At 42.2% G+C, this 27,333-nt stretch overlaps 1 protein-coding gene across 1 annotated transcript; it reads right to left on the bottom strand.

Annotated features, from left to right (window-relative positions):
- Window positions 1-725: 725 nt before the first annotated feature.
- LOC311150942 (solute carrier family 15 member 1-like) lies at window positions 726-26,762 on the bottom strand (the record flags this gene model as incomplete). Its single annotated transcript, XM_084200999.1, has 23 exons — window positions 726-1,384; window positions 7,173-7,320; window positions 7,939-8,046; window positions 8,911-9,057; window positions 9,511-9,607; window positions 9,751-9,861; window positions 10,484-10,533; window positions 10,943-11,092; window positions 12,958-13,083; window positions 13,840-13,921; window positions 15,098-15,186; window positions 15,304-15,333; window positions 15,433-15,477; window positions 16,646-16,735; window positions 18,086-18,172; window positions 19,300-19,382; window positions 20,495-20,578; window positions 22,402-22,492; window positions 22,737-22,836; window positions 22,998-23,117; window positions 25,792-25,933; window positions 26,017-26,101; window positions 26,697-26,762. 23 exons carry the CDS (start codon window positions 26,760-26,762, stop codon window positions 726-728), a joined length of 2,790 nt encoding a protein of 929 aa, XP_084057125.1.
- Between the last annotated feature and the right edge of the window lie 571 nt (window positions 26,763-27,333).

The raw sequence follows: 27,333 nt of genomic DNA, 5'->3' as shown, positions 1-27,333 counted from the left end.
TTTTACAGTCCACACCACTGATAAAAACCCAGGGTACTTACCAGCTCTATGAAAAGTTTCACTTCTATCTTGGTACTAATCATGTTGACTGGAGCAAAATGGTACAGTCACTTTCTTTTCAGACTTCTTCCAGGCTTCAGAATCCTCTTTTTTTTTCCTCCCAAACATTAAATGCTAAGTCAAAGTTACTTATTCAGTGGCTACCAGCATTTTCTTGTATCAAGTCTGATAACTGTTCTAGGCTGGTAGGCATCTGCTTTCCCTCATACACTAGGGAAAAAATCTGGTGTGGGTATTGTAAATCTGTGCATCTATTGTGTACCTCAGTAAGGCCAGCATATCAGGAAAGCCCCCGTACTGCAGAGTGGACTTGCTTCTCGAGTGGTTTCCCAAACCTCTGGTTCTTCCGCCGATTTTCCAGCCCGCCCTAGTTCAGCTGGGGGCAAGCGGGGCGTGTGTGCGTGGATGTGCCACAGGCTGAGGCTGCTTATTGGTGGAGAGAATCATGACCGTGAAAGTTTATTTCGTGCTTAACACGCGCAGGTTTTGAACGCGGGGCTCGCACGGGCACAAACAGGACAGGTTCTCGGAGCTGCCAGGGTGGGCCCGGCTCACGCCACGGCGGAAGGCAGGGGAGCGGCCCCCACCTCCTATGTTCCGTCTGTGGGAAGGGATGTCCTAGACCTCGGCAGGCCGAAGCGGGCCAGTTCGGAGGGGCTCAGCTTCTACTGTGAGAAAGGCAGAAATTTTGTGGGGTGTGCTTCACTGGGCTCTGAGGCAGGGGCAAAACTACGGCCGAAAGTCACGGGGCAGTGCCGCGTCCCCCGTGAGGGAAGAGGGCAGCAGCCGCTCTGAGGGGCCGAGCGGCCCCTGCGATTAGCCCGGTAACGACCGGGACATGGGCCGGGTAAGGAGCCCGGGCCCGGCCCGCTCCGGGCCTGCTCTGGTGAGGGTGGAGCACCCCACCGCGGTGACGGCCCGCCCCAGGGCCCCGGCCGTGCCGCCCAGAGTGGGCCGGGAATGGGAGACCTGTGGGCGGGGACGCGGTCTCCGGCGGTGGCGCCGCTTCTGCTGCGGCGGGGGCAGAGGCAGAGTTGAGCCGAGCCGCTGGGGGAGGCTGAAGTCTCGTTAATAGGCGGGAGCGGCTCCACGGCGGTTTCCGCAGTAACGAGGTTTGTGGCGTGGAGCTCGGCGGCCCTCGTGCCAGGTGTGTCGCCACCGCGGGGCCGTTCCCGCGCCGTGTCCCCCGCAGCGCTCCCGCGTCTGCGCTCGGAGCCGCTCTGTCCGCAGGGAGCGGCGGGCAGCGGGCGGCTCTCTTCGGCGCTGCGCGGCTCTGCTCGGAGCAGCCGCTCCTGACACACCGCACAGGTCAGTAAACAGAGTCCTGTTTTAATAAACCCCGTAGAAGGGAAACTAAGGTACTCTAAGTATTGTTAGTGCCACAGGGGTAAGAGAAATGAGACCTTTCTTCCAAACTTTAAAATATTAATTAGGAAAACGCTGCGTGATTTATCAGTTTCTCTGTTCTCCCAAGATGCGTCTATTGGAATTTTGCAAAAGAAGAAGAATAGCAGATAGTTCAAGATGTTTTACTGTATTAAATTCTAAAATACCTTCTCCTGCACTCCTACAAATAAGAAAAGCCAAGGACTCTCTAGTATGAAGTGGAAGAATTCTAAAACAGGGAAGAAGAGCCAGCTCACCGAGACCATCTTACCTGAGGGTTTAAAGAACAGCCCAGTTCAGAATCAGAAATCAGCTGGCAAAGGAACTGGAGAAGGTAGCAGCTAAGAATTGCAGCGTCCAGCCAGAAGCCAAGAATTGCTGCATCCAACAATTGTATCCAACTCCATGTAAGTTTATTCTGTGACACTATTAATGACTCTTAATTTCCTACTAGCTGCAAAATTATTAACACTGTTGTTAATCTTATGTAAATCAGAGTGACAAAATTAATAAAGATTTGGTTGAAATTTGAAAGCAAACTCTAATTCTACACCAGGTAACTCTCAAAGGAGCTCACTAAACCATGAATATGCCTTCAATACACTCACTTCATGGTCACCAAACTGGATAAAAGAAGTATTCATAGTAGCTGTAGTTATAGTTGGCATCTGTATGATATGATGGTGTGATTAAATACAGAGTAGAGACTAGACAAACCAGAGCCTTGTTAGTGTCTAAAAAAGGGGGAAATGATGCTGGTTTTGTTTTTACCTTTTCTCTTCCTCTGTATTCACTGTATTCCTTAGGCATGTAAGGTACATAGTATAGCTTCGTATTGTAACTTAGTTTCAGCATTCTTCTAGGCAGGAAGAAAAAACAAATTTCAGGATTCCTATGCTATCTTGTTCTCCCTGGCTACTAAAGTTGAAAACAGCTCTTCAAGACACATTTTCATAAACAAAGTACAGCAAGTACCAAGGGGAGTCTCCAGAAAAGGGGCTTTACCTGAGGGGGAATTGCATCACCACTTGTCCTCCTAATTGGTGATTTTTGTCAATTATGCTAATTTCCTCAAACCTATAAAACTGTATTCACCTCTGTGAGAGTGGGATTTTGTGGACATTTTTCCATAACTGCTTCTGGAGGCCTTCAAATAAAGATCCACTTTTACATTACTTCCTCTGCTAATTTTATCTTGAAAGTGTGTGTTGTTTCATTTCTAGGTTGAAAAAGGCATCAGAACACCAAGCTGGATGGGAGTCTTGATCTGCTGTAGGGTAGGAAGGCTCTGCAGAGGCATCTGGATAGCAGGGATCCATGGGCAGTAGCCAGTGGTGGTATGAAGTTCAAAAAGACCAAGTGCTGGGCCCTGCCCTTGGCTCACAACCACCTATAGTGCTATAGGCTGGGGACAAGTGGCTGGAAAACTTCCCAGCAGAAAAATACCTCGGGGTGCTGGTCAACAGCCAGCTGAACATGAGCCAGCAGTGAGCCCAGGTGGCAAAAAGACCAGTGGCATCCTGGCTTGTTACTTATTGCATCAGCAATAGTGTGGCCAGCAGAAGCAAAGCAGTGACTGCCCTCCTGTATCAGCACTAGGGAGGCCACAGCTCAGGTCCTGTGCTCAGTTCTGGGTCCCACATTACAAGAAGAACATTGAAAAGATAGAGGGAGTCCAGAGAAGGGAAATGGAACTGGGGAAGGGTCTGGAGCACAAATCTTCTGAGGAGCAGCTGAGGGGGCTGGGGGTGTTTAGCCTGGAGAAAAGGAGGCTCAGGGGAGACCTGGTTCCTCTCTACCACTGCCTGAAAGGAGTCAGGTGGGGATCAGTCTGTTCTCCTAGGCAAAGGATTAGAGGAAACAATCTCAGGTTGTGGCAGGGGAGGGTGAGATTAGATGTGAGGAGAAATTCCCTCACTGAAAGAGTGGTTAAGCATTAGAACGGGTGCCCTCCCATCAGGGAGGTGGTGGAGTCACCATCCCTGGAAGCATTCAAAAAATGGTTGAATGTGGCAGTTCACAATGTGGTTCAGTAGGCAGGGTGGTGTTAGATCTAAGATTGGACTTGATGATCTCGCAGGTCTTTTCCAACCTTAATGATTTTGTCATTTATATAAACACACAGCTACTCTCTGACCAACACAGGTCCTGTTTGGCTCATCTTCCTGTCCTCTCTCTTCCTCTTATACAGTCAGAGCAGCTGCTAAACTCCCTGGGATGTGGGCTAAGGCCCACTTCTGGGGTTAAGGTGGTTTATGCAGAGCTTTGACTCAGGACTAGGAAAGAGCATTTAACAGCCACATTAGAAAACCCACTGAATTACAGCTCTCATGTTACCCTTGTGCTGTGCTAAATGACACAAAATCCTGTCCTGCAGTGGTGGCTGTAGGAAGGACAGCATTGGGTAATCTTTGATTTTCCTTTTCCTGGTGGAGGAGGATGATTTTACTTGTTACTTCTCCTTTGCTAATTTGTCTCCCTTTCACATTTTAAGGCAAGACCCAGTTGTTTCATTACCACGATGGTCAGTGAATGTTATGCTAAAGTACTACATCAAGCTGTGAAAAAAAAGAGGCAAAAGCAAGTTGTATAGAATGTATAGGTAGTTTGCAATTGCTTCCAGGAAATTTTAAGAAACCCAACAACTTCGTGTAGACATTTGTCTGTAACTACGGATAACTTTTTACAATTATTATGCTGCTAATAAGCCAATTTTGAAGAACAGCAAATGGCAGAGGATGGATTCACGTGGTACAGAGAATATGACATTGAACTCTTTTAAGTCAGGTGTCATTAGGCTGAGCTAAGGGGGAATATGGAAAAAACATAGAAGCTTTACAGTATATTTGTTATATTATTAAGCATACAGACATACACATTTACTGTATGTACCTGGCCACACATGAGTGCAGATTGGATTGCTAGAGCAGGGTTTCATAATTCACTACTCTTGTATATTGTTAGTTTAGAATGATCAACTGTTAATTTGATTCATTTCAGGATGTTTTCTGTTATAGAAAATTATATGGAAAAGACCCTCTGAGTAAGTCTCATAATCTAGTATAGCATACTGCTGTCTAAACACTGTCATATTTAGAGGTTAATTGTACCTCTGCAATGCTTAAAACTAAGGAACTGAAAACACTCAATTTCAGCCCAAAGACCAATTCCCCCCACACAACTTCTAAACACAGTCACCACAATGCTGACAGGAACTACCTGGCTAAGCACATGGATATTTTAACTTCAGTTACTTAAATCCCTATTGAAAATGAGATTAAAATCTTGTCCCACACAGCTGTCTCCATTCTACCTTACAGGTAATTTTCACCTCACCAGAAAGGTTCCCTATCTAATTTTACAGATTTATTGGCTTTCTAAACATAAACCACATCTATCATGTTATAGACAAGTTAGTGGGTTTGCTGAAAGACTAAGATACAACAGCTTGTAGTATACAAAGTTGACGTATGACCTAATTTTCCCTTTCCAAAGGGAAATATAGGTTGCGTTAAAATGATAAATAAACATTTCACCTGGCATGGATGGAGTAGTAGGCAGAAGATTCTTTTCTACTGGTTACAGTTAAGAGATAATTTATTTTGCTTAACTTGCATGGCAGAGGAAAAGCTGGTCTGCCATAAATAAAGCTGGTATAAGATTCCCTTAACTCCTCAGAGGATAGCAGGGAGCCAACAGCTCCTGTGGCTGTTACAGTAGACCCTCAGTTCCATTGGCTGGGGGACATGGGAAAGGCTCTCCCCAGATGACCTGAGAGACCAAGAGGGGATTACTGCCTCTGGGTAACAGGACTATCTCTAACACAAGCAAAGAGTGCTGTGGACTTGCCTTTTCAAACTCCATTTGAAACTGTCTTCATGGCTGAGGGACTCCATTCTCAGTGCACATGGAGGCCTAGGTGGCAGCAGCTGCAGTGGGAACAGGGAGCACAGGGGCCATGGACCTGCAGTAATGCCGGTTAGCCGGGCTTCCTGCTGGGCTCGTTTGCCCAAGCAGGCAGGCTAGCATGGACCAGATCATCCCCAAAGGACTGAGCCGACTGTCCAAATACCCAAGCCACTCTCAGCCGCAGGCAACCTTAGCAAGCCCAAGTAATATCAGCTCTTTAGTGGTTCAGCTTTCTTATTTTTCTACCTCTTTGCTTGCTAAGGCGCCCTGATGGGCCATGGCTTCCCGGTTAGCAGATGCACAGAGAGAGATGAGAAGACTCGTCCTGGCGTTCCACAGCGATGGTTTATTGGGAGGTCTGTGAAGGGTCCCAGCGACGGCTCTTCTCACCAGAATGGGCTAAAGTAGCCCCTTATATAGGGCTAGAAGGGATCAGAAACTATCCAATATCAGGGATTAGGGAAAAGTAACCTATGGGGTCGCACAAAGATAAGCTAGGGTCTGGAAGGCGGAAGAGAGGCGGTTCTGGCCTTACCACGATGACTTGGCATTTCCTTATTTTAGGCCTCGGCCCTCCACGGGGCTTTAGCCAGGCCTGGGCCTGCCACACTGCAGTGTGAGCAGAACACCCATGGCTTGAATATGGATGTGTGTGTCTGTGTCATCACTTGCAAATACCAAAATGGAATTGCTGTCATACAGGATAAGAGTATTGGAAGACAGGTGTGAAAGCAGCTGAAAGTCTGGCGGGGCCAGTGAGTCCAAGCTGCTGGAAAAAGTGTAGGATGTAGACCCTAAAGAATGAGAACTACCAAAACAACATGCAGACCCCTGGCACTCCATAACATGGAGCTCAGGACTACAGGAGCAGGTCCTGTTAAGCAGCAAAATTTTGTCTCCCTAGCATAAATTTGGTAAGTGTTATGGTATATTCAAATGGAGACGACCAGCACTGATCCATTATCTTTAAATGATGGAGTGTGTGGATAAAGGCACCATGGAGGTGGTATTGAGTTTTGTTACCATGCAGCTGTAAGCCATGTTCTCAAAACGCTTTCCTTATTTTGTTATTATGTAAGATTTATTGCTCTTGCTTGTTCCAAAGGTCATTTGCTGTTATCATTTTACCTGAGTGGGCACTTCTCATATTAACTAAAGACATAACAGGAGTTAAATGGGTAGTTAACAGGCAGATAAAGCATTATATTACACTGCACATCCAAGTTAAGTTACTGACACTTGCAACACAGACAACAATTTAATCTGATCACTGCCAGAGCTTTGCTCCCATTATCTATAAGGAAGTACAAAAGAATTTAAGGCACGTGTGACCTGCTGTCTTCAAGTAACAGTGATGCTAGAGAGATCATGCAGAGAGCCTGGCTTCAATTGCTGTTCCTTGACAAGTCTTGTTTCCTTCATGATATAAAATTAAAATACAGTATAAAAATACATCTTTTCAAAGGGTCCAGTAGTTCCAAGTCTAATTTCAATATTATAATGCTATAATATTAAAGATTGAGGTACATTAAGAGTGCAACTTCTGCTGGAGTTTCTTCAGGATCCCAAATTCAGTACAAGGGAGAGACTCCCTTGTGTTAGTTTCCTGTTGCTTCCCTAGAGAGGCTGCACTTCAGGTTAAAACAGTTTTGCTTAATGTCTCCCACAAGACATGTAATCCAGAGGTGTTATTACTGATACCCTGGTTCCTCTGACTGCAGGAGAGTGAGTGGGATTTCCATGATTCCATGATTTACAAACACTCCTTGAATACAGCTTTTACAGTCGAGAATCAGCTTCACCTTCCTTTCAATTGCTGTCTTCATCATTGTTTTCTTCCTTTTCTTCCTTGCTGAACTGGGCTTCAATCTCATTTGGATCAATATAGGTATAAAAAGAAGCCATGATAGCAAAAATGATGCAAGCTACCAACAGCAGGGCCGCAAACAGCACATACTCTGCCCACTGCAAAGAAAAAAAACAAAAAAACACAAAACAGAATTTATCCACCAATATTCATTTGTCAAGAGTATTACACCATTTTAGTATTTTCAGGAAGGAAATTCAGAATGTGAAACTGAGTATACATCATAGGTATCATATGGCTTACGAGACTAAGTATTAATTAAGCATATAATACATATTAAAGCAACTCAGAATTAAGGCTCTTTCAGCATTTCTATCTTGACTGAACAGACAAAAAATCTGTGAATGTTGAAAAATTCTGCAACATCCTTTTCCTGGAGGAACTGGGAATTGAGTGAAAGACTGAGAAGGAAACTCAGCCCCTTCCTTTTGGTCAGATCTCTAAACCAGGCTGGCACTGATTCTGCTTACAGCTCACCTAGTGACCAGAAATGTGGGCAGAGATCAGAAACTCTACCTGAAAAGCCTCAACATCTCTGTTTTATGCTCTTTCTGATTTAATTTAGCTTAAACTGTGGACTGCCAGAGCAGTTTCAGAGACACTGAGTAACACTCAGAATGACACTCAGAGAGCCATTTTAATTCAACACAGAGCACCACTAATAGCTGCTTTTTCCCAGTGTACTATAATAGCACACCTACTGCTTGCATGCTTACCTGCTTTTGGATTGCAGATACCCCAACCACAATAAGGACAATTATGTTGCCAACAGCCACAGTCAGCAGCCATCCAGCCTGCAGCACTGACTTCATGTTAGATGGGGCCTGTAGACACAGACATTTAGGTTTTGGTGGTATCATTTATTTTCTGATGCATTTACTGCATTCTTTACCTTACAATGAACACTCTTTCTCTGTGGGGAAGAGGATTTCATGGTTTGCTAGGTTTTGGTGGTGGTTGGGGCTTTTTGTTTATTCATTTTTTGACATTAAAAATTGCTAGAGAGCTAAACAGGTCTGGAGAAGGCTTTGAGGAGCAAGAGACCACGAGCACACTAACTGTAACACCTTTTGCTTACACACACCAAGTACCTAACACGTGCACAGGTGTAAATTTACATCTCGGGTACGCGTGGCACACACAACATGAAGAAATTGAGTTCATCACCTAGCAAATCACACCTTACAACATTTCCATCACTGCAGTGTCTAGATTCAGAATGAAGAGAAGAAGTACACACAGCTATTAAAGTGGAGTCAGGAGACAAAGGAATTGAAAGTGTATAATTAAACACTAATAAAAGTTAACAAAAAGGCTGTACGGAGTAAACTGGTGTGGAGATGAAGTGCCACTAGTTCCTCATTTTATATTTGAGAGCTCTCCACTTTGGTTTTATTGCAGCAGTACAGTTGCACTTATTTTCAGTGGGAAGTCACATGGGAGAAGGAAATTTGAGGACTGGTAGTCAAGTCTTCAAATGATATAACTCAGCACAGCTTCATGGAAAACACCAAATCCTTGGTTAATCCTTGGCAAGGGCCAACTTGTATCAGTCTATACAGTCCTTCTAGGAGCTGTGAGGGACACAGGGATCAAAGCAGCAGCACAGAACCACCACTTAAAAACATTACATCATAGAAGATCTTAACTTGCCCCAAAATTCTTAACTCAGGAAGAAGAATACCTACCTGTGAGTATGAAAACTCCAGCCCAGTGATAGCGAACAGTACTTCTGCACATGCAAGAAGAAAATATTGAGGGATCTGCCAAGCCATATGGACTGTATTTGGTGCAATATCTTCAAAGTATGTAACATCAAGTATGGTAGCAAAACACTAGAAATTGCAAAAAGCACATTAGGAAAGTAATAATGAGTGTTCACAGTAAGGCATTCTAAGCAGTTCTATAATCATATAGAAAGTTCAGAGTAAATAACAAATATTGCACGTGAAGCACTGCAAACCTAGTTATGAAGTACCGCTTTTTTACAGCAGACTTCATGCAAATCTGTAGTGTCTAACAGGGCTAAAGATTTAAGGCCATTAGTGGTGATCATAAATTCTTGCATTATGTTATTATTGTAACGATCATTATTTTTATAGCTAATAATGGCTTTGTGGCCGGTTTAGTATACTAGAATTCTACCATATATACTTAAAGACAAGAGGAAATTAAAGGATTAAAGACAAGAGGAATAATTCTACAAGTGTTTTTTTAAATTAAAGAAATGTATCAACTCGGAAAGGAATTCTATTTATATTGTCCATCCAATAACAGTGGCAACTCACATCATCAAGTGAAATTGTATAGGCAACTCCATATTCAAGTATCTTGGAAAAAGCTCCGCAATAGGTCAGATCCGTTGAAGCCCTAATGTTATATGGCCTGAAAAAGAAAAAAGCCAAACCTCGCAGTTCAGACCACAGGTGTAGTCAATTGTGTGCCTCATATATTTTAAAAAAGCTCTGAACTTTTTTCCAAGGACAAGTATGTCTAGGAGATTAAATTGAGATAAAGGAAATGCTTACCAGCCTGGATTTGGAATAACGCTGTAATTACTAACAGTAAGAGGATCCAGTTTTCCAAATCTGATGGTATCCATTGCAACATTGACAGTAAAAGGGAGATTGTTTATGAACCTTTAAAATGGAAGAGTGATTAAATACTACACAAAACATACAGGAGTCAAAGAATACAGGTTTTACTTTCAATTATATATTGGCAGCATAAGTATCCCTTTTAATGCCTTTTTTTCTTTTTTAAAATCAATTAACATTTTGTCAAGAACTCTAAATCTCCTAGAAATGTAGCTAATAAAACAAGCCAGTTAGACCCCCATCAGCTCACTGCCTTAGGAAAACATCAAAAGTCAGTCACTACTACAACCAGTAGGAAATGCATCTGCAAGTGGGAGATGCAGAAGAAAAGCAGAGAGGGGAAAGATAATCTGGGATACTTCTTATCCAAAATTAAAAACAAGGTAAAGATGTGTAATCCATGCCATTTGTTCAATAAAAAATCTAGGCAATGGAATGAAGCATACACTTCCAATTTTAGCTAAATTATACCCAAGCAGGTGTGCAAGATTACTTAAGTGAATCATGACATTATCCCATCCACTAAAACATCAAGGGAAGTGTCCAGCAAGATGTGAGTTCCTACAGTATAGAAAACTCTACTTCAACAAGAAGAGGCCACCCACAGACCCATGATTGAAGATTCACACAACTGTCAAAATTTAGACAACAAAAAAAGCTCTACCTGACGTGACAGTCTCTGTTTCCTGGTTTTGATGTGACATTGTCCTCTATCTGGTGGGAGAGACCATTATCAAAATATGTTCTTGGCATCAGAGAACAGCTTAAACATGCACTATAACACAGCAGTGGGAATTAACAGAGGCTTCAGAGCAAGACTCCAGACCTTCCTCTTTAGGCTCCTCCTAGCACACACATCTACTAGAAAACACTGTAAGACCACACACCTAAGTCTTGGTGAAAGTGTATTTGTCAAGGTACATAAGAAATGGATAATTTTTTTTCTAAAGGACATCCTGGTGTACTCTCTGCAGCATACCAGTCTTACTGGTACAGCAGAGACAAGGAGAGACAGAAAACAAGACAATGGAAAAAATTATCCAGAACTTGTCCTCTCAGCCTCACACACTCCACATAGATTGTCAGAACATTGATTTATATCTTAAGAAATAAGTAGACTTACCCAAGTAGAATTGATGCGTGTAGGACCCTGTTTAAATACCAAAGTGTAGCGTTGTCTCTCTAGCAGTTCCAAATGCTCAGTTTTATTTAGAGTTGCAGAAATTATGTCTAATGATTGCAGCTTAGAAGTCTCAAATGTCATGTAGCCAGTCTACAAAGACAAGCAAATTGCCATGGATTTCTGTGCAACTGCATATTTGTCTATTGAGGGAATGTTGCGGGCTCTGGGAGGGTCAGAAGTTTACACATGTTACTTCTGAAGTGCCAGAGACCATGAACATCCCCTCACTTTCATTTTTTATTTGTTTTCTACATCAAGGATTAATTCCAATTGATCATTTTTTAAAATTAGTTTAATTTGTTACACAAACTTCAAAGTTGCATGAACTTCCCACAAGCATTATGGAATAGCTGTTCTATTTTCCTATTTCTTGCCCCAGATAAAGCAGGCTTACCATAACCACCAAGTAAAATTCTATTCAGCCACAGAAGAAGCACTAGCATAAGATGTGATACAGTATTTTCCAAAAAGCAGTAATGCCATGTTTTAAATATTGAAAACACATTTATTCAACATAAAATACTTAAACCATTAATAGACATGGTAGTGCTACACTAAAATAGGCTCTTTGTTTTATAGGATTATCAAGAGCACTTTATAATCCACATCTGGATGATAAAGTGTCTCTAATAGGGAATAGAGCATTCTATACCTTTCATTTTCAGGTGTGTACCATGGTACATCAATTCCCTGTCAGTATACAGTTTGGGTGCCCTTTTCTTCTCCTCACAACTCTGTTTCTGTGTGAGGGAAATTTGGAGGAGGTTGGAGTAGGATCTCTCCTCTTCAAGGAAAACAGAGCTGCAGGCCATCAGAGAACACACTTTCTAAGCTCTCTTATCAAAAGCATCCATCAGAGCCACCACATTTTGCTGTCAATAGAACTACCAATGCTGTGCTCTATCAGAGCCTGAAAAAGTTCTTTGGCAGCAAAACATGAAGCCCAATGTGTTGTGTGGCCACAGAAGATCTCCCTGTTCAGCTGAGTCATTCCTCACAGTAATAGCAGCGACTCACTAGAGCTGAATGGACATTTACTGCAGGAAGGGGCTACTTTTAGGAAATGGAGCCTTTTTAACAGGAGTGAAATTTTCATCTAGCTCCAAGTTACTAAAGTTTATGAAATTTTCTTGGGAAAACTTGTAAAAAGAAACTGGTAATACTTCAAACATTTACATAGTTACCATTTCTTCATTCACTATGTTTTCAGTAACAATTAATTCCACAATACGAAAAAAAAAATAAAGAACCCATTAAAATTACTGGAGTAAAAACATCCTACATCCTAGAAAATAATCAATATTGAATCATTAGGTAAGAATGACTTTGACTTACTCCATGTACTAATTCAAAAACAAATCAATTGGAGATTCCAAGTCAGAACTACAAATTAATAGGAAAGCTAAAATAAAGGCAATAGTACAAAAGCACTGGCTTAAAGTGACAGAACCAGAATTGGATCTGACACCCTATCAGTCAGGTTGGTGGTAGCAGTCTGAAGAAATGGTAACTACAGTCATTGTTGGAGTGATGTATGTGGTTCTATCTAACTGGTGATCCTGTAGAAAGATCTGGTCTTTCTAGAGGTCCTGTGGTAGTTATCAAGGAATCCAGTGCTTCTCATGGTGTTCTGAGCCTCTGATTACACCCAGCGGGAAATGCTTGGTTCCTCCCCCTGGGCAGAGCATTTCACAATGGTGTGCTGTAATTTTATGAGTCACGCATTGAGACTTGATGGCCCTTTAGCAGAAATAGCCCCTGGAGGGAGTTATCAGGACTGACTCCTGGAGAAGATAAAGAACACCTTCCCACACCTGTTTTAATAGCTTATGAAGATGGTAATAGAATACAGACTTTTGGTTACATCTTACATTGTAACCTAAAAAACTCCCTTAGATTTTTTTAGTTTTAATTTTTATTATTTATTAGAGTGTTTCTCATCAGCCCTTACTTACCGCCTCATTAGGTGCTACATCCACACTCTGAAGTTGAGGCTGGAACTGAACTGTTGCAGGAACAGCACCCAGATTTATTAATTTAATTTGAGCTTGCCCAGCTGCAGGGAAAATTTGATAGGTTTTCTATAGGACCGAAAAAAGAGTAAAATCAGTGCCCTAAGTCACTTGGAAAAATGACTATCATTACTGTAATCTTTATTATTTCATGTTGAAGATTAGCATTTGCCTGCTGTTCTGTGACTGTCTGACAGAGGTTACTGGAATCAGGTTTTGTTACTAGTCTCACAAGTTGCCTTAGGAAAGAAGTCTCTCATCCACAACAGACACCTCTGGACAGCTGCTCAGATCTTGGGATGCATGGATCACCACCCAGAGGTGTCGCCAACATCCCAGCTACAGGGGAAAGATTTATTGGGTCCAGGCATGGCACCTCCCTTTGGGGCAAGGAAGGTTAGGGGAGACAAATCCTTCCTTCAACTAGTGTCATCTTTGCACCTGCTGTGATGATGCTTCCCAGACTATCACACTTCACCTCCAGTCTAAATCTCAGAAGAGGTCAAACATACAAAGCTGCCCTCTGCTAGACCAAGCAGGTGTCTGGTTTCCAGCTTTTCGTCTCAGTCTAGAGATTGAGGTTGCCTTTAATGCATGATTTGTATTAACTGCAATGTGATCTCTTGCAGAATGATGTTTGTTGCTTGTTAATTTATTGTGCTAACCACACTATTGCAATCTATTTCCCCTCCCTCTACTTGTATGCTTACATGATTGGCTCCAAATTTAGGAGCCCTCGTTCATTTTCCCCTTAAACACACCTTTTGTTTTCCTGAATTAACAGCTAAATATTAATAGTAAATACTTGCATGTGGCTGAACTTACATCTATCTGCACTTGCACGAGGGCAGCAGCAACAAAAGCCATGGAGCCAAGGAACATCCCCACAGTCATCTTCTTCAGTGGCCTGGTACAACAAAAGACACGAGAGGTTGAAGAGAAGGGCCAAGTCAAAGCTTCAGCTGCTTGTTTTTTCTTTCCCCTCTGGGAAACTCAAGTGGCCACAACTAGCACATTTGAAGGGCTGATGTTATTACAGGAAGTGTTCTGCTAAGCTGGGCACCTCTCAATTCATAGTTACACTATCAGGAAATACATCTTTCCTACAGCATCCTAATAACCTGTTACTCTGCATCTGCTGGGCTCAAGCATTGACTGACCATGATTATTAGGTTCCTGAAAAAAATCTGGTTTTGCAGGAAGAAAAAACCCAATCCAATACAGTTGTTAGCTGTAAAACAAGAAAGAGACAAGAAGATATGCCTTTAAAAACAGAGTAACAGCTTGTCTCCATGTTGCTATGTTTAAATAAGATTGAACAAAAATGGTCAGGGAAATTTGTTGAATTAGGAGACATCTACTGGCATGCAGTTAAGCTGTAAGGATAGATTTAGAGTATATATGTCATTTGTGGCATCATTTATCCAGTGATCCAGAATATCCACAAATGAATGACAGTGTTCTCAGCATAGCACACACCCTAGATTTTTAACAGCTATATGGAAAAACAGCAGTGCACTTTAGCTCTCTGCATATGATTTGAAGAACTGTATTCTCTTCTGCTTCTCCAAGCACTCTTGCAACTGCCAGACACTTCATTAACAACATTGAAAAATAATGTGTAATACCCCCAAAGCTCCACCTAGAAGGATCCAGTAAGCCAGACTCCCAGCTGAGACTGAAGAGGAAATGTCTTGTGGGTCAGTTGCTTTTTAGCCCAAAGCATGACAAATGCCAAGGATGTATGTTGTATTTCTACCTCCTATTCTTCATGAACAGGGTGTAGACATAAGGGATATGGAAAGCAGTCAAGATCATCTCTCCTGCAATCAAAAGGTTTTGTCCTTAACTGAAAAACATTGTCACTCTTCTCTTAGATTCTCCTCTTCTAATCTGTGATGCTTCTATAAAGCATTTTCAGGATTCTGGTTTTTTTTATATTTTTTTAAAATATTAAACCATTTTAAATACACTTCTTTCATCCTTAGCTAAATGCTCTTTTCTTGCATTAGGGCTGAAAGAGCCAGTTAAATAAACCACTAAAATGAGCCTCTGTTGAAATCAGATAATTACATCAACTTACGTAAAATTCAGCTTGTGTTTCTTGATTAAAGGATAAACCAAATAATCTGCAATGGGGATCATTATAACAATCAGGATTGGCTTCAAAAGCTGGGGAAGATGAACATGAGAGAAAAATTAAGTACTTTTCAAAGTGCTTTTTATAAGGGCAATATGTATACAATCTTTCAGAAGTACTTGAAATTGGCAGATAGAAAATTAACATACCTGCATTTTTTCTGGTTGAATTTTAATAAACTGGTGAGGATAAAAGAAAATAGTTTTTAATATTGTGACAACAAATACAATGGGTCTGAAAAGTGTTAATTAAAGAAAAAATGAATAAAAGTAACCTACAAAATCACCATTCATTGCTGTGGCTTGCAGTGTCCATCTTGACACCTTAACAAGAGAACAAAAAATTAGGTGTCACAGTAAATCAATGTTCTAAAGTTCCTTTTGAATTGTTTTCATAGGCAAAGTGTTGGAAAAGACATGCAATACAAGAAAAAGTAAAGCTAGCTTGCAATGGAGTATTCTTAGTCTGCAAGGTAAACCTTTGAACAAAGTGAGCCTCATGGGCCATTCCACTTCCTTTACTTGTCTTGTGAAATACAGCAGAAAATAACTTAGATGCAGAAATCAGCTGGAGAGAGGGCAGGGCATCCTGTGCAGGGCTCTGCTGTGTGCTGGGCACAGGAGCCACAAGGGCCCCTGTGCCACCAGCCTGAGCCCCAGCAGCCCACACATCCCACTCACCCATCCTTCCTTCCCACAGCCCAGAGCCCAAGGACAAGCCAAGGCCTGAGCCCAGGATGAGACAAGAACACTACCACTGCATCTGTGACAAGATCCTTCAGCCACCCATGACACAGCACTGCCCAAGATATTACCCATGGAATGAGTACTGAGCTCTGAATTTCATAGCAGGAATTCAGAGCTCCAGTTGCAACAGGTCACACTGGCAGCTACAGCTCACAGGCACTGGACTGAAGCAGTAGGATATGGGGAATCTGGAGCAAGCTTCCTCCTGTCTGACTTGGATAAGGCTTTCAACCCCTGGTTCTCTCAAGCATCTTCCTAAACTCATACTTCAGTGCTTAACTATAACTGATGCTTTTGTGAGTCTTGAGCACCCAGTTCACCAAGGGAATTGGAATTACAGGCTCACACTTCTGCTTGAAGGTGTAAGGTATTTATAACAAGGTGTGAGTGATTAAGCAAACTGGCATCCAGATCATTTAAACCCTGGCTCTCCAGCTCATTTACACAAAGACCCTAAATTTCATCTGACAATTGAAGAAACATTAGTGCTAAGAGAGCTTTAAATTACTGTTTGATCCCCTGAGTCCCAGGCTGATCCAAGATTTGGAGAGGCTTCAGTCCCTGATTCTGTCCTGGATGTACTCAAATAAACCGAGATTGCCCCTGGCTGCAGATCATCTTGTACTGACATGACTCAGTGACTCCCCTTTTGCAATAAAACCAGGATAAAGAATTTGTTTTTCCACACTCCCATAGAGACTGACATGTACAGCTCTAGTTACCAAGGCAAACCATTTCTGCTTACCTGTTGATAAAAAAGCGCCCAGAACATGGGGAGAGGGATGTAAAGGAAAAGCACCCTCAACACCATCTTAATCTGAGCAATCAGGCGTTTCTGCAGAAAATAAAAATTACACAAGACGAATTGGTTCACAAAAAGGAAGGGGAAAAACCCCCAGTTTCAGACTGCTACTCACATGACAGCAACAGGTAAAGACCCATCATGTAATGTTTACCCACACATTCAGCTTTGCATGTTGTGGCTACAACTGACACTTTCTGTTAAAACAGTTCAAAGTCTGCTTGTGTGTGTGGGAAGGGCTGCTGGATAAAGGTGACTGATACCAGAAAGACTTGGGCCTCTTTGCATGTGCACTGATGGCAGCATGAGAGTCAGCACTCAGTGAAGTGAGCATTTGAGCAACAGGCAACTGAGGAATTTCACATAAGAGCAAAGCATACAGGCAAAAGGAAAATTAAGGTGACGGGCTAAGGTTTGTGCTGCCATTGGCAACAGGGCAGAGAGGATAGTAGGCAAGGGACAAGTTGGGAACTATGACAGACAAGGCATTGAGAGTCATGATAAGAAATGTACTGAGTGTGGAGGGGATGCAGTGTTTACCCACTTAAACTGAAATGCCAAAGCATAATTCTGATGTTTTGTGGCAGCAGCTCTCTGGCCACAGAGAACAACAGATGACTTTCCCAGGCATTTTCCTGGGGAAGGCTGTGAGAAGATCAGAGAAAAGAATGATAAGCTATTCTTATCTCCACTTGCCGCACCTGTTGTTGTGCACATGTGGAATGTGTTATGGAGATTTGTTTACCAAAGGGTGATTTCTTAATTGGGCACTGGATGGTGTTTGGATTGATTGACTAATTAAGTCAAAGCTGTATTGGACTGTCTGTTAGGAGATGAGTTTCTTAATTAGGATAGGAATAGGATGGGATAATAGAGCGATTGATCAACCTTCTGCAATCATGGAGTCAACGCTAATTATTACCCAGCTGGGGGTCTGTGGCTGCCATCTTTCATACCAAGACAAGTATTATAGCCCTAACCTGTGCATTAACCATGACAGGCAGCATCACTTCCCTTTTCCTCTCTGCAGCCATGAGGTATGGGAAATAGAGAAGGAAAGGTAATGCTTGCTATTTCCCCACCAAAAAACTTAAATGTTTCTATTTGTTTGGCAAGGGAAAGTATTTTTTCACCTCCCTTGAATTTCCACGGACGGCCTATGATTACACAGAGCATTGAGTCACACAGCTCTACTTTCTCCCACAGGAGCTGAGGAGATAACCTGCAGTGCCAGGAGAGCACTGAGGTTTGGCCAGGTCAGCTACTGAATGACGGAGAGGCCCAAAACTATTTGCCCAGTGCGTGAGGCAATGGATCAGAGCAGACAGAGAGAAGCTGAGGGTCAGCAGATGTCACAGCACAGGAGGCTCCCCCAGTACTTACATCATACTTCTCACTTGCCCAGTCCAGCCAGTGCTCTCTCTTGGGGTACTCCTTGCTGCGATGACGAAACCTGTTTTTGATGGCAAACTGAGGAGAGACAGAATTATGTCTAATGGCGCTACAAATATTTAAAACTACAAACTGGCTTCTCATTAGAGATGTGCTCCTGGCTTCTCGTTGTTAGAGGGTGCTAAAGCTGACTCGACTTCTGTTGCCAACTCCAATCATCTAGGGGAATGTTGTTTTTAAGGCCTCACACTGCATAACCAGCAGAGTATGCACTTGGGGTTAGGTGGACCAAACAGCTCAGAGCAGTTCCTCTCAATGTGGGTTTCTGAAGATCTGCCTTCTTCAGACTTACTTATGTAAAAAAGTAAATTGAATAGTGTCATATACACAGAGCTGAATGGCTGCAGGAGTACATTTTAATATGAGAAACTCCATCTTGTGGGTATGTCTCACACCTTGACATTGGAAATACACAAAAACGGTCCCAAAGAACTCCTAAGATTTTCTGCATGAAATAACATTTATGGCCAAGCTGGGCCTTAGGAGCAGCACTCTAAGTAATGGCCAAAGTCACCTACAGAAATTTGGTTTTGACAGTGCTTACAAGACAGGCAATAAGCTGAGCTGTATAAAGATGGCAGATCTGTATGGAGAATGAACAATCTCATTTATGAATAAATGTGATGTCAAAGTTGAAGCTCTGCAAATCTGGGACATGTAGTGCTGCTCATGTAGAATCCACTCCTTTTCTGGCAGGATCACACTGATGTGCAATCCCCAGAATTTCCTTAACACAGTGGGGATCAATAAACCTCTGCATTGTAAATAATATTCTTTTAATAAGTAATAAGTTTTTGCTGATAAGATGCACAAGTACCTCTGCTCTGGACGCAGCTCAAGGCATGTTTGTCTTTTTGTGCATAAAGTGGCACAAATGAGGAAGGAATTATTCCCACAAGTTGGGGTAAGTTTTTACACAACACTGACGCCTTATTTTGTTTCCTGTGTGTATAAATCCGCATATAAATCAAGATATGCATAAAAAGACACCCTAAATGTGGCGGTGTCAGTAAGAAGCCTTCTGTAATAAAGCAAAAAACTTCACAAACTTTCCTCATATTAAGACAGATTTCTGATTTAGGCACATTTACAGAACAGCTTTAGGAATGGCTGCCAGGGATTTGGGGAATGTAAGCAGTACTTACTCCAACACATTTGGAAACTTCAAGCATTATGTTTCCTTGTGGTTTAACTTTCTTGTACATTCTCCTTCCAGCTACGAACACAACTACAATATGCAAACAGAAAAGCAATTCAGGATTTAATTAAAATAATGGCAAATAATTTGGCATGGAAACTGCAAGTCAAGGAGGTACTCAGGGTGGGAATAGGCCTCCCAAAAAGCAATGCAATTGCCTATTCACATGCTATCATACAGTAAGACCAATCAAATTAATACCAGCAGATTGCTTCTATTCAAGACAAAGAACTAAAGCTGGAAACTCTTACAGTAAGTGCTCAGTGGGAGGTTTGCTCGACTCATGGATGGCCAAAACAAGGGCATTTCACCTTGACTCTGGCCTTGCTGTAGGGGCCCCTTCTCAGGAGCTCACAATGCTGCAGCTCACATCATGCAGGGACACACAAGGCTCTGCCTGAACTGCAGGACTGGCCAAGGTGTCCTCTGCTCCCAGGCACGTTGCTCAGCCTCATCATCCCCCACGCAGGGCAGGACACAGGCAAAGCCCCACAGCTGCCATCCAGCCTGGCTGGGCACACGGGCCAGGCGAGGTCACCGGTAGCCAGGTGGGCTCCCAGTCAGGACCAAGAAGGACAAGGACCATGAGGGATACTGTAGTCCTTAATGGCACCCCCAGTTCCTTGGGCAGCAGTAAGGCTTGGAGAGTGACCTGTAGCACAGCTGGTAAAAATGCAGGTGTTTGAGAAGTACTGCCATATCAAATATGGGATTTCTCCAGCTCAGGGACAATTACTGTACATAGTTTATAAAAATCCTGGACTAGAGAAAATGTCCAAAACACACATTTTCTGAGAGTCCTCACCCTACATTCAAAAGATCAATTTTTTGATCTGGCATACACACCAGTAATCCAAGAAATGTAGCCAGTAATTTATATAATGTACAGAATTCAAAGATATATGCATGCCTCAGCCCAGCCCCATCCAACTCTCCTGTTAAATCAGACTCCTCAGTAAAAGTGAGTGCTTCAGATTAATCCCACCCACCTTCCCACCCAAGAAAAAATTTAAGTCAAAAATCACAGAAATCATCAGGTATTGGTAGAGGTCAATACCTGAAGATTTTGATCACACTTTCATTATTCTGAGATTGTTATCATCTAATTACCAAGGCAACAGGATGGCAAGAGATTCACCTACCCAAGGCAACAGCCATGAGGATAGCAGGAACTCCAAAAGCAAGGGGGTAACATTCCTGTTTGGTATGAATGCCACACTTTGAAGCTGAAGTAAAAATAACATCAAATAAAAGTCCCAGTCAGCACTGCTGATGTTTTCCATATGGTTTCTGGTCTTTGCATTCAATGGTAACTCATGGGGGAACAACAAATCAATCTACCAACATCCTCAGAGTGGAGGATCAGGATCCAACTTATCTCTCAACTGGAAAGGGGATTTATGTATCACAGATCAGTTCAGGTTGGAAGGGACCTCTGGGCATCATCCGGGACAAGTGCCCTGCTCAGCTAGGGCTACCTGGAAGCAATTGTCTAGGACTGTGTCCAGATGGCTTTTGAGTGTTTCCACAGCTGGAGACTCCACAACCTCTCTGGGCAGCTTGGGCCAGTTGTTGATCACCCTCAGAGTGAAAAAGCATTTCCTGATGTTTAGAGGGAACCTCCTGTATTTCAGCTTGTGCCTATTCCCTCTCAACCTGACACTGAGGAAATCTTGGCTCTGTCCTCTTCGTTTCCCTTCAGGGATTTTTATACTTGGATAAAATGCCCCATTTGCCTTCTCTTCTCCAGGCCAAACAGCCTAATGCCTCTCAGGATCTCCCCACAAGAAATTTACATCTAGTTTTACCCTAAGACATGAAGAATTACACCAGAAGGGTCAAAAGCATGTTCTTAGTGAGAAAGGAACTAGATTACCAAAGTTTTGGGCCAAGTTCCTAAACAAAGGTTCTAGTGATGTAAGTGTAGCTTGTTGAAAGAAAATCACAATCACCAGCCCCCTCCCCTCCGTGGCATTAGTCACAGATTTGACTCTCATTGACTTCAGCAGTATAAAATAAAAGACTAAACAAAATCATTACATTCTTCACCATACTCCTTCTAAGAGGAGAATTAGAGAGTATGGTTTGGAAAAAAATGTTAGCTTGCAGATAATTCATGTCTTGATTTAGTTCTATTAGACTTCTGGTCAAAGCTTTCCAGGTTGAAACAGGTTATCACTTCCCTCAGCTCAATTTGTCGTCTTCTTCCAAGGAATTTTTCACCCTCTATCAGCAAGGAAGTAACCTACATGCTGTGCCTCATGCATCTCTACTTCCTTTTTTGAGAAAGGATAGAATTTGCATTAAGCAAATATCCAAAACTCTTCTACAGAGTCTTTCCCAGTCAAGAAATCCAAAGGCCAGAACTTCAGCCCAGTGCTTTTGGGTTATTCCAGAATTCACACCCTGTTTTCTTGCTTTTGAGAAAAGCAGCCTTCTGAAACTGCTGGCAAGTGCATCCATACAGCACCATCTGTGCAAGCTTGCCACAGAAATCCATATGCATAGAGGTTAGCAAATTGCTGGACTTTGTTTAGGATCATGCTCTTCTTCACAAGCAAAAGAGAACAGAACTTCCTTCTTTAACAATATGAAACATTATTTACTTTGTCACATGGATTAATATATTCCTACATGCAGAGATGATTCTGTACTTAGCATGGGCACGTTTCCAGAGGAGAAGGCTCTCTCTCCCCTTCCTTTCCCAGGAAGCAATACAATTCTCTCTAGTGTGACACTTTAAAGGTATTGGAAGATGTGGCACATTTGTACCTTAGTGGAATTAAAACGTGCATTAGGCATACAAGCTGCTAGCTCCAGCATGTCCTTCCAGATCTAGTACTTCTGACAAGGCAATGAAGGTTTTCAACTGGCTTGTTTTTGGGAGTACCTCATCTCTGAAAAGCTGGATGACACACTGAAGACTATTTGCTAGATAACTCCATTGTGTCAGAGAACAGAACTTTAATTTAAACTGGACTAGGACTAGACTGCAATCCAACACAGCTTTTCTGGTGTTTAACAATTGTCAACAAACATGTGACCTTACCCACGAGCCATGGGATGACTATACCAGATAGGAAACTTGCAACAGCAGTGTTGTCATAAAAGTAAGAGAAGAATCTAGTTCTTTTCTTTTCCTACAGTAAAAACAGAAAGATGTTTAGAAAGGCTTAGCCACAACCACATTGATGAGCTTAGATCAAAAAATCAACACCTCTGTTTTTAAAGTTTAAGACAAATAATTATTTAGCTCCTTCTTCAGCTCCTCAGGAAAACCCTGCAGTAATGTACCTATCTAAACAAGTATATTATTAGAGTACTATAACAGTCCAAAATTAGTTAGAGAATCTGTATAACCAAAAATCTGAAAGACATTGTTACCTGATCATCTTCAAACTGATCCCCACCAAATGCTGACACACACGGTTTGATCCCACCAGTACCTAGGGCAATAAGGATCAAGCCAACCACGGACAGAGCACTGGAACAAAGGAGAAAAGAAAAGAAAAAATCACTTTGTGTTACTTCTTATAGCATATATAACAGACTGGTTGAAAGACAGCTGAAATTCAACTAACATAAATTTAACTTGTCCCATCCTTGACCAGCCAGGGAAAAAAAAATGTGCACAAAGCAACTCACGTGTGCACTGCTACATTATCAGGAGAGCCATCCTGGTTGCGATCCGTCAGTTCATTTATGGAGCCCACAGACAGCACTGCCTGCCCAATTATATAGACAATCGACAGATAGAGAATGGTCCTGTTGTCAAGAGAGGAGATACATTTTCTTAAATACTTTAACATACACACAGAGAATTACACAGGTAATGCAGACTTCTGCTTACTTTAAAGATTCCTGGTAATGAAAAAAACAAACAGATAAAATAAGTTACAGACTGAACTTGTCAGAAACTGCTATAAAAATCTGGCCACGTGTCACTGCCACAGAATTTCTATTATTTTTATTGTTATTCTAGGTAGCCTTTAATTAATTAAGCAAGGCACGAAAACAAATGGATTCTGTGGGTATCACTAGGTCACAGTATCTTCAATGATAACTCAAGAATGCTCTTCTCATATTTTTTATAAGCTGAAGATCAAATTGACTACTCTGCAAAACTAGAATCTGCAATTGACACTGATTGCTTTCTCTGTGTTATTTTATATTTCAGTTACACGAATAAAGAGACAAGAAAAATCAAAAATCTGCATCAAACATGGCAATTCCCCTCAAATACTGTTGTGAGCAACAACTCTGTAACCCCACCTTCTTCGCTATAAGCGCACCAACATTTTTACACTCAGACCTGAGTGAGAGCAGCACTGAAGAGCGCAGGCTGAGGCTTTCAGCCTGACTACCTTGGCCAGGACGTGCCTAGGACGATAGTACTGCATAATCACCAGCCCTCCCACCCTGGCTTTAGGATCCAGCCCTCTTTTCTGCAAGTAAAAGCATGCCCCATTTTAACTTTGTTGGACCTGAAGTACGCAGCTGAAGTTTAACCCATGTTCACTTGTGCCCTTGGGTGGGCCTCCATTCAAAAGGCACAGACACAGGTCTCCAGGTTGGAGGAAAAGCAGGAGAAACACAATGCAATGATGGGAAATTATTTACACACCCAGCTTTCAGGAGTAGTCCCAAACCAAGTGCAAGGCAGAGGAATGAAGGACAATGCTCAAAGACCAAGAACAATCCAACTATTCGACACAGGCAAGAGATCCTCACAAGCTTGGAGCAGCACCCTGACACAAGAGGGACATTCACCAAGTTCCCCTCACTTTAAAACAAGGCTTCTCTGACTTAAAATTGACCTTGCCTGTAGTGTAGTAAAAAAAAAAAATCTATAAAGTGGGGCAACATGGAGTCTATTGTTTAGTGGTATTTAATAGACACAGATAAATGGGTTGGGTTTTTTTTAATAGCACTGCCATAGAGTTACTTTACTTACCTAGTAACCTGGCAAAAAAGTCTCCAATTAAAGTTGAACCTGAGCTGATCAGGAGGGAAACTTCTGGGTTTTATTCGTGAGGCTTACAAACTCACTGCAAAGACTTACATCATTGGCACTCATTGATGGGATACAATTAAATAATGACTGTGGTTTCTGTACTATTTTCCCCAAGGAATTCACATCCAATGATCTGTGAGCAGGTCCCATCACACTTCCTGACAGACATTACACCAAGTACATGGACTGTGGAAGACTGGAGTCTCTCCTCAAGAGTGCTTAACAGTGCTCAGGTAATCTCCTATTCCTCTTGACATCATAGATTTTTTATTTTTAATTCTTGTTTAAGCCTTCCTCATGACACCTTGCTGCATTTTAGGGTGTTAAAGCCTAAGGGATACCCTAAAGCATGTTTTCTCTTGTTTAAGCCATCCTAACAAGCTCCTGTTAATGGTCTGGGCCTTTCAGGTGTGGCACTGGCACATCCAAGTACCAAAGGAGAAGAGATGCAAGGTCTACAAAGTTTCATCTTGAGAAAACATGAAAAAGCCAAAATAATTTAAAAAAATAAAACACATCATCTAGACAAGCAAGTGCACAATATATTTAGGCTGCAATCTGTAAGACTGTTGCAGTGAGTTTGCACTGCTCAGAGCAGCTGCACAGAGCACCCAGGGCTGTGGTCTCAGCCCTGGGCTCCCAGGGGCTGTCCCTACAGTGGAAGAAGACAGTGCAGCTGACTGCACAGCACATCTCTAATCTCTGGGAGACCTTTGGCAAGGTCTTACATTCGTGGCTCACAACCCTCCATAAAATCTGTACTGTGCTTTTACTCAGGCAAAGTAAACACTTTTATAATCAGAACATCAGGAAAGGACAGGAAGAAGCTATTGGAAATAACCTGGCTATATTTCAAAGCACTGCACTGGTACTATCCTGACCAAACAGCCTGCAGCTAAAGACACTAAAGACATCATTTAGAGGAAAAATTGCTACTCAGTAAGACCCCTCACTGATCTGTCAATTCTGAAATCACAGAGTATTTTAAAACTTATTCTAAGGCCCAGTTAACACCAGACAACACAGTAATTCACTATTGCATTGGCCCCTTGCAACAGGTAGATAGACTGTCCTATGTAATTACAACCCCCAGTACCTATTTTCACAGCTTGGGGAATACTCTCCTTAGTTTTGCTTACATTTTGCCCAGGTGAGAGGAAAAGCATGCAGCATGCTCAGAAAGCATGTTACCACCCTTAACCAACTAACAGATCTGGAACACTTGTTAACTCGCAGTGCAGTTTCAAGTCTGAGCTGAATCACTGAAAACCTCAAGCTTTGCTGAAATAAAACAAACTATCCTGGAGGAGTCAACATCAGCTCTGAAGCTGTTGTTCAGCACTGCAGTTTTAGGTGATGATTTAAGTAACACTGGTTTCAGGTGAGCTTTCAAGATCTTTGGCTGCTTTTTGAGGAACCACTCACTTAAACTTTCCCAGCCAAGAGTCCGCAATGATGGCTCCAAGGATCGGCGTCAAGTAACACAGAGCAACAAATGTGTGGTAGATCACAATAGTGAAGTTGCTGTCCCAGCCCAGGAAATTTATGCAATATATAATGAACACACCTGTTGGAAGAAGAACAAAACAACAGGTTACAAACCCAAGTCAGGCCTGGCTAATGCTCAGCACAAGAGAACAAAGCACATACCTGCTGTCAGAAAGAAGGAGAACCGCTCCAAGAAGTCACTGTTGATGACGAAGGTGGCTCCAAAAGGGAAACGAGAGCGGGGCCTCTGGAGGCAAGAGGCAATGTGAGCTCAGAGCTCTGCAACCCAGACTAACACTCTTCACTGCAACCCACAGCTCAAGCAAGCTCAACATGGACTCAGTGGGAGTGGGTAGGTACTCAGGGTCTGGAGGCTTACAAAGGTTCTGTGGGATGACAGTAATTTACGTGAACCAAGAGTCAATTGTCACTTTCCTCTCTTGGTCCCCAGAGATCTGCACATCTCTCATCTGCCCTTTGCAAGAGACCTTTAGCAATGCTAGAAATGACCTACAAGCATTGCATTAGGCACCTTTGAGGTCTCCAGCACCTAACACTTACAGCAATCTTCATTACTGTCTAAAAATATGAAAAAAGCCAATGTTTTTGGAAAAAACAAAAAATCAAAACCCAAGGCCAACCAAAAATGCACCAAACCCCTGCAGTACACCAGACAGAAGCTCAGGGCTATTTTGAAGGACCTGTCATTAAAAGAAATAAACATTTAAACTTTTCATTCAAGCAAATCTCTCAGGAAAACTACTTATCCTTAAAAATACTCTGCTTGATGAAGAATCCTTCATTTCTTCAGACCTGATAACAGAACAGACTTTATTCCTAACCTGAACTGACATGGCTTTGGCTGCCAGGTTCACTGAGCCTTCACCTGCTGCAACAGCCATGTCCATGGTCATCATCAGGCAGTTCTTGCCATTGAGACAATGGTTAAAAGGAATACATCAGGTACAAATCTGACATGGTCACTAGAACTGCAGCTTTAATTTCTGATCACCTACTTGTCTTCATAGAGTGCATGAATATATCATATAATTTCTAAAAAAAAATGGTGGGGATGCAATTTAAACATAATCCTACCTTTTAATCTTTTTTATGGGTTTAACCCTGCAAGTAGCAAAGAATCAGATTTTAAAGACATTTCCAGAGGCAAAACAGTTCTCCATACTCAAGTTGAATTAAAAAATGGCATTGTTTGGATTGCAAATTTTAGGAATTCAACTAATCTTTATTTTGTGTGAAACAGGAAGAAGTTAACTTTGCAGATCAAAAGGAAAAAACATACAAGGAAATCATGCCTGACACAAGTAAATTGGAGAGACGCTGTCTCCAGCAAAGTCTCAACAAACAATGCAACACTTGGAGACTTGGGTGCTACTACAGGCTTTTTGGGGAAATCCTGCAAAAGAAATGAAAGTAAGAGAGTGGCAGGAGCATTGTTGCCTGAACTGACTCAGTTGTGAG

The sequence above is a fragment of the Fringilla coelebs genome (assembly GCF_963513975.1).
Source record: "Fringilla coelebs genome assembly, chromosome: 2".
Taxonomy (NCBI): domain Eukaryota; kingdom Metazoa; phylum Chordata; class Aves; order Passeriformes; family Fringillidae; genus Fringilla; species Fringilla coelebs.
This window is presented reverse-complemented; position numbering and strand designations above follow the sequence as displayed.